This window comes from Clinocottus analis, unplaced genomic scaffold, assembly GCF_023055335.1.
Source record: "Clinocottus analis isolate CAN_PGR_092001 unplaced genomic scaffold, fCliAna1.0.p SCAF_7, whole genome shotgun sequence".
NCBI lineage: Eukaryota > Metazoa > Chordata > Actinopteri > Perciformes > Cottidae > Clinocottus > Clinocottus analis.
This window is the reverse complement of record NW_027176229.1, coordinates 147,354-166,036: the sequence shown is the minus strand read 5'-3', so window position 1 is coordinate 166,036 and position 18,683 is coordinate 147,354. Positions and strand designations below refer to the sequence as shown.

The following is an 18,683-nucleotide window of genomic DNA, read 5'->3' as shown; positions in this document are numbered from 1 at the left end:
CTTAACTCGTCACATGTGTGGATCACTAACGAAGCAGAGACACTGATCTATATTCTTTAATTGGTGTTTATTGTAATATGGCGAAGTCTCAGGAACTTCAATTCTCATCAAAGGATGAAAGTCAGAACCTTGAACACTAGAGGACAGACGTGTTACACGTGAGAGACACAGAGAGAATAACTGAACTAATGACCACCGTTTGTACATGAAATACATATATCTGCATTAAAAACTATACTTTGATAAATATATAACTTCATGGGTCGTTAAGTAGTAATAGGAAATATTCAAAATACTGCGATTCTTCTCTTTAAATAGATACAAAGGATTTGTATAAAAGTACAATTTCTCCAGTTCTAGGTAGCGGCGGTGCGTTCGTACTGCAGAGAGCTGGGCGCACGCGTGAGCGGCCGGGACGTCGAGGCCAGCGATATATACAGGAAGTACTTCCTCTAACAGGCGGGTGATTATTCTCCATCTGGAGGCGAACCAACAACAACAAAAAAAATCACAAATGTTTTGGTGCTCTTGAATGATCAACATTGAGCTTTAGAAGAAAAAAAGAAGTTGTCAAACTGCAAAAAATAAAAATAAAATGAATGAAAGGAAGACGAAACAAAGTCATTTAGTAGTTAAATTTGTGTCCGTGTTGGTTTGCTGATTGTTATCTGACGGGACACGAGGCACCAGCTGGTTACATTCATACAGAAGGGCACATCAGTGTACATGTGTGTGTATGTGTGTATATATATATCATTTCCAGGAATCTCATTGGTTGGTTGGTGCGTCCCTCATCCAGCTGTGGGTAAGGCGTCGTTCAGCGTGAACCAATAGCAGCGCAGGGTTTGTGGGGAGAGGCGGGGCCTCTAATCAAACGTGCTCCTCCGAGTGAGACTCGGCGACGTCTTTCTGCCGAGTCGAGGCGTTCCCTAGAAAATAAAACACACACACGTGTAAATAGACGTGAGATCAGAAGAACAGGGAGGTTAAATGAAATAAATCAATGGACGAGGACGTACAGGAGACTGGGCTTTGGAGAAGTTGACGTGCGCATAAAGCAACACGGCGATGTCCTTGTGTCCTGCTTCCAGAGCGATGGACAGAGCGTTGCTCTCGTCCTGGAGACAACGAGGAAGACGGATCAGTCAGACACACTCAACTTCTCAGTGTTTAAAAAACGGGGGATATCAGCAGCGACCGGCACGTTGTATGTGAGGCAACACACAGATATCTAAATAATAATATGACTCGTCTGCACAGCTGCCTGTGTTTTCATATGTTGCTGTCTGGGCGACGCTTCTGGACACGCAGGTCGGATCATTCAAAGAAGACGACCGACACAGATTTCCTCAACTTATGACATAATATAGGGCTTGAATGTTTTACTAAATTGACTTTCATGACTTTTTTAAAACTATTTATAGCTGGAAGGAAACCTCTTTAGCTGCTGTATTTCAGTCTCCAGGCAAGAAACCATTCTATAACAACGACACTCAGAAAAAACATTAAATTAACAAACATTTATACAGACGGAAGCATGAATCTGACTTATTTCTGTTGCACTTGTGTAAACTGTTGGGTGGTTCATTTACATCTAAATATTTCATACGCTCTGCAGGCTTTTTGATCTTAATTTGTAGAGTACTACTACTCGTCCGTAGAGCAGACTCGGTGGCATTGGAGCAAAAACACGAGCGCGTCGCCGGTGACTCACGCCGTCGCTCAGCGTGGCGTCGCAGCCGGGCCGCGCCAGCAGCAGCTTGACGATCTCCACGTGTCCGTGCTCGCTGGCGCACATCAGCGCCGTGGAGCCCTCGTCGTCCTGGACGTTGACGTCGGCCCCGTGAGCCAGCAGCGCCCGGACCATGTCCATCCGGCCGTGACTCACCGCCAGCATCAGCCCCGTCTGACCGGCCTGAGGAGAGAGACGCTGCGTTAACGCCGCCATCTCGCTGGGTAGAGCAACAACTAGAGGCACACGGACTAGAATGAAGTGTAGAGCAACAACTAGAGGCACACGGACTAGAATGAAGGTAGAGCAACAACTAGAGGCACATGGACTAGAATGAAGGTAGAGCAACAACTAGAGGCACACGGACTAGAATGAAGGTAGAGCAACAACTAGAGGCACACGGACTAGAATGAGTGTAGAGCAACAACTAGAGGCACACGGACTAGAATGAAGGTAGAGCAACAACTAGAGGCACACGGACTAGAATGAAGGTAGAGCAACAACTAGAGGCACATGGACTAGAATGAAGGTAGAGAGTACAGAAATATAGAGAATATTAATATAATAGTTAAATATAGTATTATGTATAAGAAAACATTTGAAAATAAATCCAACAGGATTAGAGCAAAAGTTTAAAAAAAAATACAAACAGTTTCCGTCCGTTTGAAACCTGCTTTAACACTTCAAAAGATTTTATACTAACTGGTTTTAACATGTCTTGTCAATTTAATTATTAAAATTATTGCTGTGTATTTTATGCCATTTAATTGTTGTATGGGTAATATTCTGATTGAATATGCCTCACTGCAAGATATGTCATCATCATAATACTGAGAGACTGTAATTACAATTATAATTATTTTAATTTAAGGTTTATGATTAAGTCTTAAAACATTCAATCTCCTCCCCTTTCATAACAGAGCTACATTTTAAACTGTAATTATGAGTAAATATCCAACGTGTTCTTTAGTGCGACAAAGTCTGAGATCAGTTTCCTTCTGTCACCACAAGGTGTCACTAGAGATTTATTTTTGGAGCTTCAGGAATCAAATGTTCTGAAACGTTCTGCAGGAACGACTCTGAGCCTCTTGAGCCTCGTCTGGTTTATTATTAACTGCTGAATAAAAGAGACGAATCGCCTCATTTTAAGCTTCATAAAATAACATTCAGGATGTTGTACGTCAGTCTATTTCTGCACAAACAAACATCCGTCCTCACGACCTTCCTAGAACCTGAACGCCGGCTGACCTTTGACCTCTGCGTCACTGACCTGGCTGGCTCGAGCGTTGACGTCTCCCTTGCTGAAGAGCTCCTCCACGATGCGCATGTCCTTGGGCGACTCCACTGCGGCCAGCGCGGCCAGCATGATGGGCGTGTAGCCGGCCTTGTTCTGCTGGTTCACGTTACACACATCTGAAACACACACACACACACACACACACACACGTTCAGTGCGGGTGGTCTCTAAGCGCTCGTCTCCGGTCTGCGATGGACTCGTCGCTGCGTCAGGCCTGCGGACTCGTCCCCGTACGGGACGCGCCGTCTGAACGCAGACCTCAAAAGAGACGAGACATCAGAAGCCGTCAGAAGCAGCGCCGGCCCCCCGGACCTCGCCGAGGGGCGGAGCCGGGTCACCGGGAACTGGGAGGACAAAGGCCACAATGGGAGCAATGGGAGGGGACGCGCTGCCAGCGAGCACGGGGACACAAAGGGCCTTTGGAGCAGCGAGTGGACGGGACCTCATCATCTATTGAGCCTTCAGGGAGCGGGGGAGATTCTACACTGTAAAAAATACTGCGTCTCAGTGTCATCAGGGAAATGTATTCAGAGGATATAAAACCTTTTGGACCACAAACCCGGTCGCATCGTGCACCTAATCAAATCAACCTGCAACTTCAAGCAATCTTGTTTGATTGGACCACTAAATTAAAAATATAATCTAGTGGTGGATGATGTCATGACACTGTAGGCGCAGAAGAAGAAACGACCATTTGATTTCAATCTAGAAATATGAAGCATTGTAATTATATTTGCTCATATTGTTAAAGAGGTGCACCATGTGACCGGGAGTCCTGAGAAACTACAATCAACGGCAAAATCTGAAGAAATTCCCCTCAGACGTTCCATTAAAAATCAAATTTCTACGTCTGTTATGTGTCTCGTTTCATACGGCATTTTCTGGTGTTTGTTCTAGTGATGTGTCGTTTGTCTGTTGTGCACTTTGAACCGTGTCTGTACGAGTCTGTCGTCGCCCGTAAGCGTCTGTTGTAAGTAAGTGTCTGTCATCTATGGTGACAGATGAGTTTCCCCACGGGGGATTAATAAAGTTTTCTATCTCTATTTGTCAGGAATAAAGATAAAAGGGGTTTTACATGGTAGATAGTTTGTTGCTATGCGGATTCTGGCAGAATTTGAGAGTGAATGGATATCTGTAAAGAGCCAGATGAAAGGAAGCTGGAGGGGAGAAGTGGAGTCTCAGGTGTGACGAGTAAAACCAAACCTGCATTCATAAGCAGAACGACCATAATCTCACTTCTTTGAAACTTTCCCGTGACACACACTGAACACAACGCGTCCTCTGCTGCTCTCACCTGCGTCCAGCAGCTTCTTCACCACCTGGAAGTTGGAGTGCGACACGCTGTAGTGCAGCGCCGTGTTGCCGTTGCCGTCGGCCATGTTGACCACGTGGCGCAGCACGGCCGGCGAGACGGCCCCGAAGGCGCCCAGGTAGTCCTCCACCGCCGCCGCCTCCGCCGCCTTCTGGCTGGACACGCAGAACCACTCGTTCTGCAGCGTGTTGACGCCGGCTCTCTGGGGACAGAGCGCACGCCGTGAGGACGACACGCTTAACCCGCTGAAAACTCTGAACCAGTCCAAGGCTTTATGCATCCCTCCATAGTGGAGGAAGAACCAAATAAAAAGACAAGTAAAATGCAGAAAAGTCTCCATAATTAAAGCTTTACTTTTTAAAATGGTATTTCTCTTCACCTTTGTGCGGACGAGGAGCATCGTGAACTAAGGTTTTATTAAAAGATCAAAACACTTGATCTAATCAAGACTTTTCTCTGTTCGCCGTGTGAAGCATGCAAGAAAAACTATGTAAGAATTCAAGGAAACAGACAAAGGTTTTCCCTCCCATCACATGGCGTGTGAAGTCCTGCTCACCAGATCTTTACTGCTCACAGCTTTCGGGTCACTGAGGTGAGTTCTGAGAACGTTGCTCGCAGCCAACATCTTCTCGCTGAGCTCGTACCTTTGGAGACAAATGATTATTATGTATATTATTACATTCAAATAACATTTGCTGCATGAAAGCTTTCCTTTTTCTGATTGGTCCATATTACAAAATATCAAATATGACCACAAAAAACAAATGGGTCGAACTGTAAGTGACTTCATCAGTTCATTTATTAATTTAACTTGAATTTATGTATTATCATTATTTGTTAGCTTGTAATTTATTGTTTCCTTAAAGAGACCGACACATTTCCAGCTCTTATAGAATAATTGTTTTATTCTATTCAATAAATTCTTCTGTAGTTTCACTGCTAAGTTTCTCCAATTAAACTCCAACAGAGAAAATATACACAAAAGTACACATTGAAGTAGCTATTAAATAAAATGTTTTCATACCTTTACCATCTTTATTTAGTTGGTCTGTTTTATATTGACGACACATATGCTTATTTAACAAAGAAAAGTAGGAGTTGATATGGTATTTAAAATGATAACGTTGAATTCCTGCAATTCTTAGAAATCAAACCCAAAACAGAGAGCTAGTAAAAGAGCTTACTCAGAATAAAATACTAGAAAAAAAAACACCGACTCATCTTTTAAACACATTATTATTCCCATACACAATTTGACCCACCTCTCTCTCATCTCCTGCTTCTCTGAACCTTCCTCCTCTTCCTCCCCCTTCCTCTTCACCTCCTCTGCTCCCTCGGGCTGAAACTCCTCCGTGCTGCTCCTCGCCTCCACATTCTCATACTCCTCCTGGTTTCCTCTGAACTCCTTCTCCTCATCTTCATCTTCATCCTCCTCCGACCCCGAGGAGCTGCTGTCCTCTGAGCTGGAGTCGTCGCTCGACGTCGTCTCATACCTGTATTGGCCACAAGGGGGCGGCAGAGGCAGAGGAACTTAAAGATCAGATGTTTGCACCCAAAACAAAAACACAGATTTCATGACTAGCAGCACTTTAAACCTCAAACAGATTCATGACATTATGTTTGAAACATCAAACTGGCAACTTCAAACGCAAAAGGTGACATTAATCTACGCAAATATTCAGCACATGATTCTAAATATGTATTTTCCGACTCACCCTCCATTTACCCCGACAAACTGCAGGTTCTTCTTGGTGCCGTTGGAGTCGGGTCGGCCATCTTTCTTCTTCATGATGGACTTCAGGGTGCTCTGGCTGCACGGCTGCCCTGGAGGAGAGGAGAGGGAACGCAATTCATCATGACATCGTCACACAAGTTGCTGACTTGGTGAAGTCTTACATGTAAACTGTGTAAAAGATGTCTTCATGTTTGATGATTTTGATCTAGAGCATTCATTATTTAGGGGCTGAATAGTAGCATTTAAATAAAGTAATTTCTCCGTGTTGGGCTACAGTTCTGCTCCCGTGCGATCCTTTGCATCTAAACCAGACGGGTCTGTAATCACAGAGCTTTTCCTGGGAGCAAAACAACAAAAATTGTGCCAAAACGTTTTACTAACTGCCTTCATGACCTAAAATAAGGCTCTTTACCTAAACTCAGTGCGTTTTGTAACATTCAGTAAATGTGAATATTCTAAATTACACTCAGGACGACAAGTTAGGAAAAAACTGTCAAGTTTCTATAAACTTTGCATCTTTTTATTCTCTTTTCCAGCATTTCGTCGTCTCGCACTCATTGCATTTTATTATAACATTATAAAAGTATCCGTTAACAGCAGAATGACCCACTGAAGGTCCTCCGATGCGACCAGGAGCTCTGGCAGAGAGGACCGCAGCCGGTTAAGTGTCCTCTCACGCTCTTTCCAAAGCACTCGGGTCAGCCAGGAGCAGGAAGTCGCCCCAAACCGTCAAAGTATCTCAGCCACGTTAATCACAGGCCTCCGAAACCCCAAAATACCAGCCGACAGCCAGAAACACTCGGCACATCTGCCAAGGCTTGTCCTGATTTGAGAGGCCTCTTTCACTGCTCCGGGGGACAGCGGAGTGTGTGTGTGTGTGTGTGTGTGTGTGTGTGTGTGTGTGTGTGTGTGTGTGTGTGTGTGTGTCAACATGCATTCAGTTGCATATGTGTCTACAGTGGTGTGTGTGTGTAGCACATGCAGCACATTTCGCGTGTTTTGACAGGTGGACGCGTGAGCAGCTCGTCAGGAGAAGCCACGCTGATGACGAGGATGATGATGATGATGATGTCTGCAGCCACGACTCTCCTGCAGTGTAATGCTATTAAATAAGCTGTGCCACTGCCACACATACGTGCAATGCGATACACAACGTTTGGTGGCTACAACTGTTTTGTGCTGAAAGGCAGCTTACTGTTTACTTACTTACAATGTCGCAGGTAACTGTTTTATGAAGCAGTACTGTATCTACAATAATGTACAGTTAGCCTGCACGGTACATTATTGACTATACAGTACTGACTCTCGTACCTCATTGCTTAAGTATACCTTTAGTTACTAAAATATAAGTCAATCAATACATTATGAGTAATTATGAAGCAGTAATTAAAACCAGCTGCAACAGAGATGAATATGTCTAATTATTATCCAGTCATAAATATTTTAGTTTTGTACACTAAGTATATTACCATGCAGATATTTTTGTACGTTTATTCTAACCGCATTGTACACTATGGTGGACTACTTTTACTTCAGTAGCAGATTACTTTATATATGAATGACGACATGTGAAAGGACATTCAGCCGTATTTTAGGCCACTTAAATATAAATAACCCCCCAAATAACAGCCTCTAGCTCCGCACAGCAGGATTTAAAACGATATACAATGACCACTTCTTTCATCACGGCCATGCAGCTGGCGAGTTCCCTGAACACAGACCAGACGGCCCGCATGGCGTCCTCGGTCGTACCGTGCAGCGCCGTCGACATCTGCAGGTCCATGCGGCTCTTCTGCTGCGCCGCGCTGAGCTGCAGCTGCAGCTGCGCAGGTGTGTTGGCGGCTTTGTCTGCAGACGTCAGGCCGCATGAAGTCGTCTCCAGTGTTGACCGCTCCGTACGAAGCCGCTGACCGCTCTCTGGAGGAAGAAGAGACCGTCAGACGGGGCGGATCGCTTCAAAGAGTTGGAAACAAGCAAGAATTCAAACAAAGTTTTAAAGCTGCTGCCTGCACCGACACGTTATGATGCATTTAACCCTGTTACATCAGAAAGTGACAATAAAATGTAACTGACAACTGAACGTTTGAAAAGAGAAACTTTTTGTTTAAATGTTATTCACGACTCCTTCAACAAAGACATTTAACTCCAACTGTTTCGGCGTCTGAGTGAGTAAAAAGGAGCAATGTGCAGGATTTAGTGACATCTAGTGGTGAAGCTGCAGATTGAATTTTAATTTGGTTTGTCCGTTCTGGGTTCCCGTAGAAACATGGCGGACTGAGAAGACGACCCGCTGCGTCTGTGGAGACGAGGAGCTCACCAAGCCAACGGAAAACACCACGACTCTTAGTCCAGGGTGATTTTACACAAATGAAAAACACGGTTATGAAGATTATCTTCCATCTCTGCTTAAGTATGTTCAGCCAACATGCTGAGAGGAAGTGTTGCACCATGATCAAACCTAACTTTGAACTTTTAGTCATTGACTTTTTTTTTGCCTTCAAGCCGTTTTCTGTCAATCTCAAGAGTTCAAGTCGTCACATCGTCACCTGAAACTAAACTACAGCGGTCAAACAAAAGCTGTGGGGGAGTAGCAATGAAAAGTCACATGAAATGGGCATCCTGGAGGAGGGATTAGGTGGTAAACGTCCGGCTCTAATCACGGTCACATTCTCTTCCCCACCTCGTGCATTGTGTTCAGCGTCGTAATGAAACGGACTTCATTCCTGAAGAGAACAAGCTCCCAAACGCGAGACAATCGGCCAGCGTTCGTGTGCCAGCCCGCCGTGAATGCCTGTTATGTAACTCAGAAGGAGCCGTGAATCAGCAGACAGCGAGGTGACGGTGGAGGCGGGGCGGCCCGCAAAAACAACCAGAGGCCGGCGGGGCGACGGGGACCGGCCCCCAGAAAGAAATGAGCTCATTGTTGGTGCTCGTCCAAAGCCCCCGCCGCATATTTCAGGGTCAGAGATAACTTTGGCCTGTCCGATCCGATCAGGGTTCTCTGTAGACGGTGTGTGAACACACACACACACACACACACACACACACACACACACACACACACACACACACACACTGCAACCAGTCCGTCCTACACTTCATGTTACGTCTCTGATTATCTCTGCAGCAGTTTTATTATCCTGCAAAAGTACGATGAGTGCATTAAAAACTTGATAAAGTATAATTAAACTGTAATATGGGATGGCATGTAAAGGCACCTCCTGTACATTTACCTTTGTATCATTGCTCTGCATTTTATTTTTGAATTATGTAGATGTTTTTTAATCGTCCGATTTTCTTTGTCTTAGATCTGAAATGTTTTAAATCCAGATACTAACATGTTAAAGCACTTTGTGAGTTCATTATTCTTAAAAAATATTATACTATCGTCAAACTGGATCACAATCAAAAACTAAAACTAAACTTACTTTAGAAATGAAATAAATGATTAATTCAATTTACGCTATTTATATATTTCCCCATCTTTCCTTTTTTATCTCTGTGGACCCCAAAATCTGTTTCATGTATATTATTCTTATCTTTTTCCATCTTAAGTACAAGTAAATTAACTATATTCCTAATCACATACGACAATCAGCTCCATTTAGTACATTTCATGATGTATATACTTCAGGTTTACATCAGACACTTTGTGATTTTCACCTTAAAAGAAAAGATAGTTGTTTATATTTTACGTCGACGGTAAAAAAGTGAAACAATACGCGAAGAAGAAAACTAGTAAAGATGTTAATACCAAATATAAAATAAAAACATAAAGTATTTGTTGACAAAAAAAATCCACGGGGCAACTTTAAGTGTGTTACTTTAAACCTCTTAAGGAGGTTCTTGATGATGTCATTCATGTGTTTTTTTCCAGAGTAAATTGCTCTGGTTCCAAAGACAAGAAATAAAAACATAAAAATAGAGTTTCAGTTTACTGTACACCTAAAAAAAGAAAATGTTGATCGTACCAAGAGACGAATGTAACTAGTTCAATCTATTGCACAATAATCAGTGAAAGTGAAAAAACAAAAAGCAATATAACCCTCTCTCAATGCTCCCTCATGCATGTGTGTGTGTCTGTGTGTGTTTCAGTTGTCTGGCCTTGAAACTATGCTTCGATTTGTCGCAAGAACCATTAGTTTCCTGCAGCGCTCAACCTGTTAGCATCCGTTAGCATCCTCAAACGCCTCACCTTCGCTGGAGTTCACAGAGTCCGGCTGCAGCTTCCGGATGTCCTCGGCGCTCCCGCACTTCATGACCGAGTTGATGGACGACAGCGTGCTGACCAGCTGGCTGTTGATGGATCCGAACTGGGACTGCGGCTGACCGAAGGCATCTGCGAGCTCGCTGTAGTTCTCCGCCAGCAGCATCTGTTGCTCCTGCAGCAGCTTCTGGACCCGCTCGATGTAGTGGTCCAGTCCGGCGCCGCCGCCACCCCCCTGGGCTTGAGCTTGCGGCGACGCAGCCTCGACCTCTGCCGCGACCTCTTTGCTGCTGCTGCTCGCGAGGCCTTCAGCGGGCTGGGAGGGGCCGCATGCTATGTTCCTGGTTTTTAATCCGACAAGGAAGTTCTCCTGGACGCTCACCGGTCCCGTCCCGCATTCTTTGGTTCTGGTAGAGCTCGACGTGGCGAGGACGGACTCCACGTCGGTGGTGGTCCCGACCGCGATCGAGCGAGTGTTCGCCGTCGAGTGAACGTCTTTGATGAGCCCCTCGCCGGCGGCGACCGTCCTCGTTTCGGTCGCGGCCGTGTTGGTGTGCTTGTCACAAGTGGTCAGCCCCGTGTCGGTGGACGACTCCGTCAGGACGGACGTCTCCGTGTTGGTGGATTTGCTCGCCACCTCGGTCTCGGTATTGGTCTGACGAGTCGCCGACTCTGGAGCGGCCATGACGCCGGAGTCCGCTTTGCCGACGTGATCCGGGTCGGTTCCTCGCGACAGCAGCGTCTTGACGGGGCCGACGGTCACGTCCACCGAGCAGTCGCCGCAGCCGACCGACCTCGACTCCTTGCTCAGCTCCGTCATGGGTTTGCAGAGCGCCAGGCTGTCCACCGACTCCTCCGTGTTGACTCCCACCTCGCACACGTCCAGCTCCGTGCCCACCGGCTGGTCCCGCGTCTCCACCCGCCCCCCTACACCCTGGTCGTTCACCTCCACGCGCTCGCGCACCACCCACCGGTCCATCGGGACCTCCGGGCCCGTGGCGACGCTGCGCACGCTGGGCTGACAGGACACTCCGACCGAATGGCTCTGAGGAGTTTCGGCTGCGTTCGCGAGGCTGGACTCCAGATGCTCGCCCACTCCCAGGCTGCGCGTCTGGACTTTGGCCTCCACGCAGGCGTTGTACATCTCGGGCCTCGCCATGGACCCTTTGTCCACTTTTTTCTTCTGCGACCCGCCGGCCGCTTGGAGCTCCAGCTTGAGCTTTCCCATCTCTATTTGGTGCGTGGACTCTTTCAGCTGCACCTCCAAGCGGTAGATCTTCTCCTTCAGGGCCTCGATGGTCTGCTGCTGGAGCTCGATCTCCCGCTCGGCCTCGCTGCTCATGCCCAGCAAGGCCTCCGTCACGCCGACCGCCACGCTGCGCAATTCCCGCGGCTCCGTCGACACCCCGGCGTCCCGGTAGCGGTGTCCGTCCGTCCCCCGATGGACAGGAAGGCTGTTCATGTTCTCGTCTGTCACGACGCCGATGGACTTTTGGTGGGGCTGGATATGCGGGAGCTTCTGCGGCCCAGTTTCAGTCACGTTGTTGTCCAGCGCCGTCGTCGTCTCCAGAGCTTGGACCTCAGCGGCCAGGCGTCTGAACTCCTCCAGCTGCTGGGCGTGCTGTTCCTGGGCTTCGGGCTCCATGATGTGCAGCTCCGTTTCCTTTTGGGCGGGCCCCGGGTTCTCCATTTGGTCGGCGCTGCCTACGCTGTAGGAGCGCTTGCGAAAGCCACCAGGACCTTGATTTTTGGACTGAGCAGCCAATTGTCTCTTCTCTTCCTGAAGAACGGCAATCTTAACCTGCAAGATAGGAATGGTTTTCACCTGCTCCTCCAGCTCTTTCAGCTTCTTGAGGGCCACGACCATCTGCTCCCGGATCTGCTGGAGGTGCAACGGGCTGACGTTTGTGACGGGCGTGGCCATGCCGGAGCTCATGGGGCTGTGGCGGATGGAGCTGCCCAAGGATGGCGCGTAGTACAGGTTGTACTCTCCATTGGGGAGGTGACCGTTGATGGGGAGAGGGTGATGGGTGCTGGGAGAGATCTGGCTTGGGGCCACGGAGCCCGAGTACGAGGACAGCGAGCTGCTGGAGCCCATGCCGCCGAAGCTGGCGAGCCGGCGGCGGGGCATCGACGGCTCGCCGTGCGGCTGCAGGAGCAGGCGCTCCTGCTCCAGGCGAAGACGCGTCTCCATGAGGGTCTTCTCCACCTGGGGGTTGCGACGGGGGGCAAACCTCGGCGAGGGAGGCGGCAGAAGCAGCTTCTGCTCCGCGACGCCGGAGTAGGATTGCTGCAGGGGGGCGTCACAGGCGGCTCTGGGGAAGGTGGGGGTCAGCGGCGCGGCGACCTGGGGCCTGCCGCCGAAGAAGACCGGGGACTGCTTGTCGTCGCTGTTGGAGGAGGACAGCGAGTCTGTGGAGGTCCATTCAGCCTGAGAGCTGCCCCGAGGCACCGCCAAGGGTTTGGCCAGTTTGGGCTTCCTCTGGATGCTCAGCTTCTTAACGGTGTTGCCCCTCTCAATGTCGTCGACATATTTGAGGAAGTCCAGGTCCAGCTGATAACCATAGGGAGTTTCAACGTAGTAGGGGGCCACCGAGTCCTTCTCGTCCTCCGTGCTTGGGCATCTTTGTCCTCTTTCTGTAACGGAGACCACAAAGAAGGAGAAAGTCAGTGAAGAGTTCAGATTTGAGTGTTTTGCGTAAAGCAAATAAAAAGGCCGCGCTACAGGAATCTCTCTACGTTACATTCGTAGCCCTGAACGTGTAAAGAAACGAGCAGCAGCTCCAGTGTCAGGGAAAGGGTTTCCTCGGTCACTGACGATCGCTATAATTTGACAGAGCGAGTGCAAACATGTCTCGGGTTTCTCACATCTCTGCTGGAAAAGTGTGAGTGATAATCATTTTGGCAAGAGCGTGGTTCAAGTCGGCCCAGAACTATGCGAGACGCAGCTATGTGAAGCAAACAGCAAAATGTTGAGAGGCGTAGTGAACCTCTGAATAAAAGGCGAGTGTTAGGGTTTACTGGTGTAATTTAGTCCGGTGAGGTTGGAGGAAAGCTCGCGACGAGTAAACAGAACGTTGTTTACAAAGCTTGGATAAGAGACGAGGGACAGAGGGGTCAGGAAAACAGACAGTGTCAATATTGTAAAGTCCAAAATTCATCCGTCGTGTCGACATCTGAGCTTTTACAGAAACGCGTGAGGCTTAAAGTCACATTTTGAGCGCAATGTTAAAACAGACAAACAAAACAGAGTGTGCTGAACTTCTTGAGTTCATACACGTTGTACAGAGCGCTCCAAGCCGCTTAGAGTCCAAACTCCACGCTCCCTGTCAGAGCCAGTCGGTCAGCTTTTCCGGGGCCGTTAGGAAGACTGGCTCGCTCTGCGCTGGCTAAATGCAGCGTCTTGTTCTTGGTATGCCAGGAACTCTCACCGGCTAAAGCAAACACAGGGCTGGAAATAAAACAGCCCGGCACTTCCTCTGCAGCTCCGGCTACCTCAATCCTTTCCATTCAGATAATAAAGAGGGAGGGGATCGGCTTGAAGCCTGCCTCTCCGCCTTGTTGTTCAAGCTGCACTCACCTCAGCCCGGCAGCGCTCTACTTCTCCTTCCTCCTCTCCGTCTCTCTGCTGGACATAGTTTAACTGCAGACCTGCGCCACAGAAGTGCTGTTTCTTCTCACTCTCTCAATAAAAAGGAGGGGGGGGGGCATAAAAAGTTCCACTATTGGTGTAAACTGCAGCACAGCGCTGCTCTGCATCTCTATTGGACAGCTGCCTCCTCCAATCCCGTGAGGCTGTGAGCCCAGAGCTTCCCTTTCCAAAGAAGAGTCCTGTTATCCAGCCGGAGGGGAGGCCAACTCATGACAATGACGGCCTGTTGCTGAGACGAATCCCTCGGCTACTGCACGCGTCAAGCAAACATCTAGACTTTGCAGAACAAACTTTCACCAAATGAAGAGTGTTATTTGATGTTTTACGTAGAAAAAAGGCAAAATTATGTGTAAATAAAAGTCTTGATGCAGATCATCTCTATTTTTGCATCAGGAAGCTTCTTTTATGCAACATTTATCGATAATGTAATTGATTTCTCTTATCGTTTAGCCAATAAAATGACAGGATATACTGAGAAATTAGAAAAATCCATTTCATTCGATTTGTTGTTTCACTTTGCAGTTTCCCCAAATCAGCACTGACGCAATGAGTCATAAGGAGAATCTTCAATAATAGATTCATCATGCCAAATATTTGCAGGTTCCAGCTACTCGGATGTGAGACGTTGACACAAATATGATGCCAAATATATATTTTAAGGGAATTTTAGTCCGTTGGTGACACAAAATAAGCCCAAAACACCACATTGGGTGTTTAACAACTTACTTTTATACGGTGACGTTTATAACAAGCGTGTATCACTATTTTCTAAAGTTTTTAGAGAGGAAATTCATGCCGATCGGAGCACAAGTGAAGCTCTTTTCCTTCAGGACTTTACAAAGTTTAAGTGCGTCTTAAATCGGAAAACAAAACCCTCTTTGTGTTTGCACAGATCTGAAATAAGCACATCCTCTTTTTTACTGGTGTAAATAATCAGCGAGGCAGCAGCACAGTCACGGTCTTGTGCCGTCTGGCCCTCACACCCCATCACACACACACACACACACACACACACACACACACAGGAGTGACAGGCGGCGCTCTGGTACCGCCGAGACCCCCGGACAGCTGAGCGATGACCTCGTGAGCGTGGGACCAGTGAAGGGGTCGCGCTGCGGCGACGGGGCCGAGGGCCCGGGCGTCCACAGCGATTACACAACCGCTGCACAGACTTTGCTTTCCTCCATCGAGCAACCACGACAGCGTTAGATCATGTGACATCTTCACAACTTCTCCTCGGCGGCGGCGTCTAGTTTGCACCACCAGCGAATTGCACATTTCTGAGAGATGAAGTGCACGTTTTCCCGCCAGCATGAATAAACACGGCGAGTATTTAAGGAATGTAAGAAAAAAAAAGGACGTCCATCTCAATATAACTTCCATCTGAATTCAGTCAGTTTCTTTTAATAGTACAGTAATAACTAATATAATTCCCATGATACTGACACGGCCTATCTGCACCACGAGTACTTTGACTTTTGGTATATTTTGACAAATTTCTGCAGAAGAAACATTTTGAATTTACTTGAAAGTGTATTTTTACTGTTCTCTGAAAAGGAATAGTATGCAACACTTTCCTTATGATGCATTACAAGTAGGCACAGGCGTCTGTATCTGCAGAGAACACGCCTGAGGTTGATTCTTTCTTCATATTTTACCGTGTTCGAGACTTTTCTGGCCTCAGGAAACGATCACTTGGACTCCCTTCGTTCTCATTAACGCGGTCGCTCTCATTCAATCGAGCTTTCATCATCATGAGACGACGCCAAAACATCCAAAAAGCTTTTTCTACATTTTGTTTAGCTGCTAAATCAAATATTTTTGTTCTGTTGGTACGACGGATACAACTGAAAATGTCAAGATGAGTTTCAACATTTGGAAGATTTTTAAAATCTTGTAGTAAAAAAAAAAACGAATGGATACTGAAAACAATGGTTACTGAACTAAACTTAAAGCAGCATCCAGAGCCCGGCTCCACTTCTCTGCTGGGACATTGAATGTACAGCTCATGCTGCTGAAACATGTCACTCTGTGGAAGCTGAAGCTCTAAAAGAAAAAACGTGGCAGCCGTTGCCGGATGTTTCCAGTTGCACGTGTTTCACAAATGTCCAGACCAGAGCTTCCAACTGAAACGTGTGCCAGCTGAACACAGTCCAGCTCTTTGGATTTAAAGTCAGATACGTCGACATCCGGGAGAAGCTCCGCCCGAGTCACCGGCGACACCCGTAGCTCCCGTTTAGCCATTTACAAGTGTGGGAACTCTGGAGACATGCACACGCCGGGGCTCCTGCTGACTGGTCTGTGTCAAGTCATGAAGTCATGTTTGTGTGTATAAGTCATGAAGACATCTTGGTTCTTTATGTCACATATCTTTGCCACTCATCCATCTAAAATGCTGCACTTATTGAAACCGTTCTGCGACTCCTTTGCAGTAACTTTAAACCCGATGAACTGTGTTTGCTCTTCAAATACTGTGCTGAAGGCCAACTTTGGGCCTTGATCTTAGAATCTGTGAGGCAAACACACACACACACACACACACAAACAAACACACACTGGTCTTGGCTTATTTTGCACTGGCTCTGTAAAAAGTCTAATTTTGGAGCTGACAAAAGCCCTTTACCATCCACACGGCCCTCAGAGGCAGATTAAATCGACGCTGCTGGTCTAAAAGTGTCTGCCGGTTGTTTGTTATCAAAACTTCTCTTGGCTGCAGAAACATGCGGCTGAGAACGCACTCATGTCGCCCCAACACCTGAGATTTATGCCTTAATTATTCCTCTATTTTGATATAAAACTCATCATGGAAACAGCAAATACTGGAGGCGTCCGCAGATCTCGCCGTACAAAGTACACAAAGTCACGAGGTGTTGCAGAGTTGGTCTGAGACACAGCTGCAGAGTGGAATAATGCAGTGGAGCAGTTGCACTCTGTGCATTACACAGAGAGCAGAGTGTGATGCAAGCGCCTGGGTGGAGGGGACTGTGTGTGTCTGTGTGTGTGTCTGTGTGTGTGTGTGTTTCCACCAGCCGGGCTGGTATTTCCTGGCTCCGCCTGCGATCTCTATACGCCTAATTACTCACAAGAAGAAGTAGAGCCAGCGTTTGATCAATGCCTCAGATCAGCAGCTCCACACCAGCAACAGGGAGAAGAAAGAAAGGAAACCAAAAAGTAAAAGTCAAGCTGCACATTCCTGCCCAAAACTGAACACGGGCCGGACCGACGGCCAACTGTGAGCCATTAGCTTCTTCTAGAAACTCTCCGGGCCGCTGCCAGCTTCAACAGCTTCACTCTACACGATGACGCCGATGCAGACCGGAGGAAATGTTCGGGCTTCCTCTGCAAACATGGAGGCAGCTTCGCCCACTCGGCCTGTTCTCATAGATGGTTAAGCAAAACACACACAGCGTCCTGGTTTATTTCCAGTGAAGCCATTTACACGTCACAGTTGCTCCACGCTGATGTTTACGTCGTGGATCAACATCTACAAACACATTGAAACGATCAAAATGACAAGAGCAGGACTTTAAGCAGTTTAGGGAATACTACATCTGCAGTACTTTCTCAAATATGCAACCCAAGGGTCAGCTACGTGTGCTGCACATCCTCTAAGTAATGAAACTGAAAACCCGCCGAGTGACCAGCTGAGAACAGCTGATAGAGCAACTACGTCACCGCAATGCAGAAACAGAAAATTAGTGACATTACAAATGACGTCATTTTATCCTCTTTTTATACAGATTAAAAATCAGACATTACGTGCTATTGAGGGAACGGCAGGTGGATTTTTGTTAGCTTAGAAGCAGGGTCGGGCTAGCCAGTTACACCCATTTCCAGTCTTTATGCTAAGCTACGCTCACATGCTGAGACCCTACACTTTTTGTTCCTCCAGTTGCATGAAAAACAAATCGTCATATTTAACAAAAGAGATCCTTTTAATATACTAAGAGGAACAAAAAGGTTTGTCTGGTTCACGCCTCATTGCCGCGGTGCAGTGCCGCTCTTACAGTACCGTAGTGTGCACTAGATGCTTAATGAATAAACCGTTCAGCCCCTTTTGGCTGACAATGAACGGATTAGTGCTCACTGGAGTTACAGTCACACTTAAACAAGTTCCACGTCTATTCACACAGTAAAGACACCTTCAGTGTAGCAAGACGCAGCGCTCCGCCCCCTCCAGCACATCATGAGAGCCAACCCGCCTCAACACACACACAATGAGGAACGCATGGGAGCGCGGGGTGGTTTCAAGTGGCTGCTGGGTAACGGGGACTTTTGGTTTGGGGATCGAGCCACCGGCACGACGCTTGTTTTAATCCAGACTACTTCAGCGGAGGAGGTTTCAATGCAAACAAGCCTTTTTTTTGGTTTCCTGCAACTGTGACTGTCCACTAAAAGTTAAATGTAAAAGTTACGAGGATAATTCAGTAAATATTTCTCTGCATATTAAAACATCACAGCTGAACGTCACTCTGCTGAGGTTTCATGTTAAATACATGCTGGATTCTTTGTTGCACGTCCAAGTGAAGTTATGTGAGAGGACTTACTGCACAACACTGGCTTAGAAAAGGCAAAGATGTACTCAAAGAAGACGAGTTAGAGGCTACACAGTGGCAGTCCATCAAGAGCCTCCACTACCCGGGATACTACACCTCCTGCAAAGAAACCCAACAGCACTTCAGACTCCACCAGTGAACACCTACATCTTTCAAACTCCACATCTGACCTTTGTTTGCATTTAATGAAAA

General features: G+C 47.2%; 1 protein-coding gene across 4 annotated transcripts in view; it reads right to left on the bottom strand.

The window, feature by feature from the left end:
• Positions 1-48: 48 nt before the first annotated feature.
• The window catches only part of kank1a (KN motif and ankyrin repeat domains 1a), a 46,668-nt gene continuing 28,033 nt past the window's right edge, over positions 49-18,683 (bottom strand). For all 4 annotated transcript variants that reach the window (XM_068605408.1, XM_068605410.1, XM_068605409.1 and 1 more), the window contains 10 exons: positions 10,272-12,920; positions 7,829-7,993; positions 6,057-6,165; positions 5,604-5,834; positions 4,898-4,985; positions 4,324-4,543; positions 3,003-3,145; positions 1,715-1,915; positions 1,020-1,118; positions 49-929 (listed from right to left, as the gene is read on the bottom strand). In XM_068605408.1, the coding sequence (XP_068461509.1) occupies positions 867-929; positions 1,020-1,118; positions 1,715-1,915; positions 3,003-3,145; positions 4,324-4,543; positions 4,898-4,985; positions 5,604-5,834; positions 6,057-6,165; positions 7,829-7,993; positions 10,272-12,920 (3,968 nt within the window). In that variant the 3' untranslated portion in view covers positions 49-866. The remainder of the gene's footprint in view (positions 930-1,019; positions 1,119-1,714; positions 1,916-3,002; positions 3,146-4,323; positions 4,544-4,897; positions 4,986-5,603; positions 5,835-6,056; positions 6,166-7,828; positions 7,994-10,271; positions 12,921-18,683) is intronic.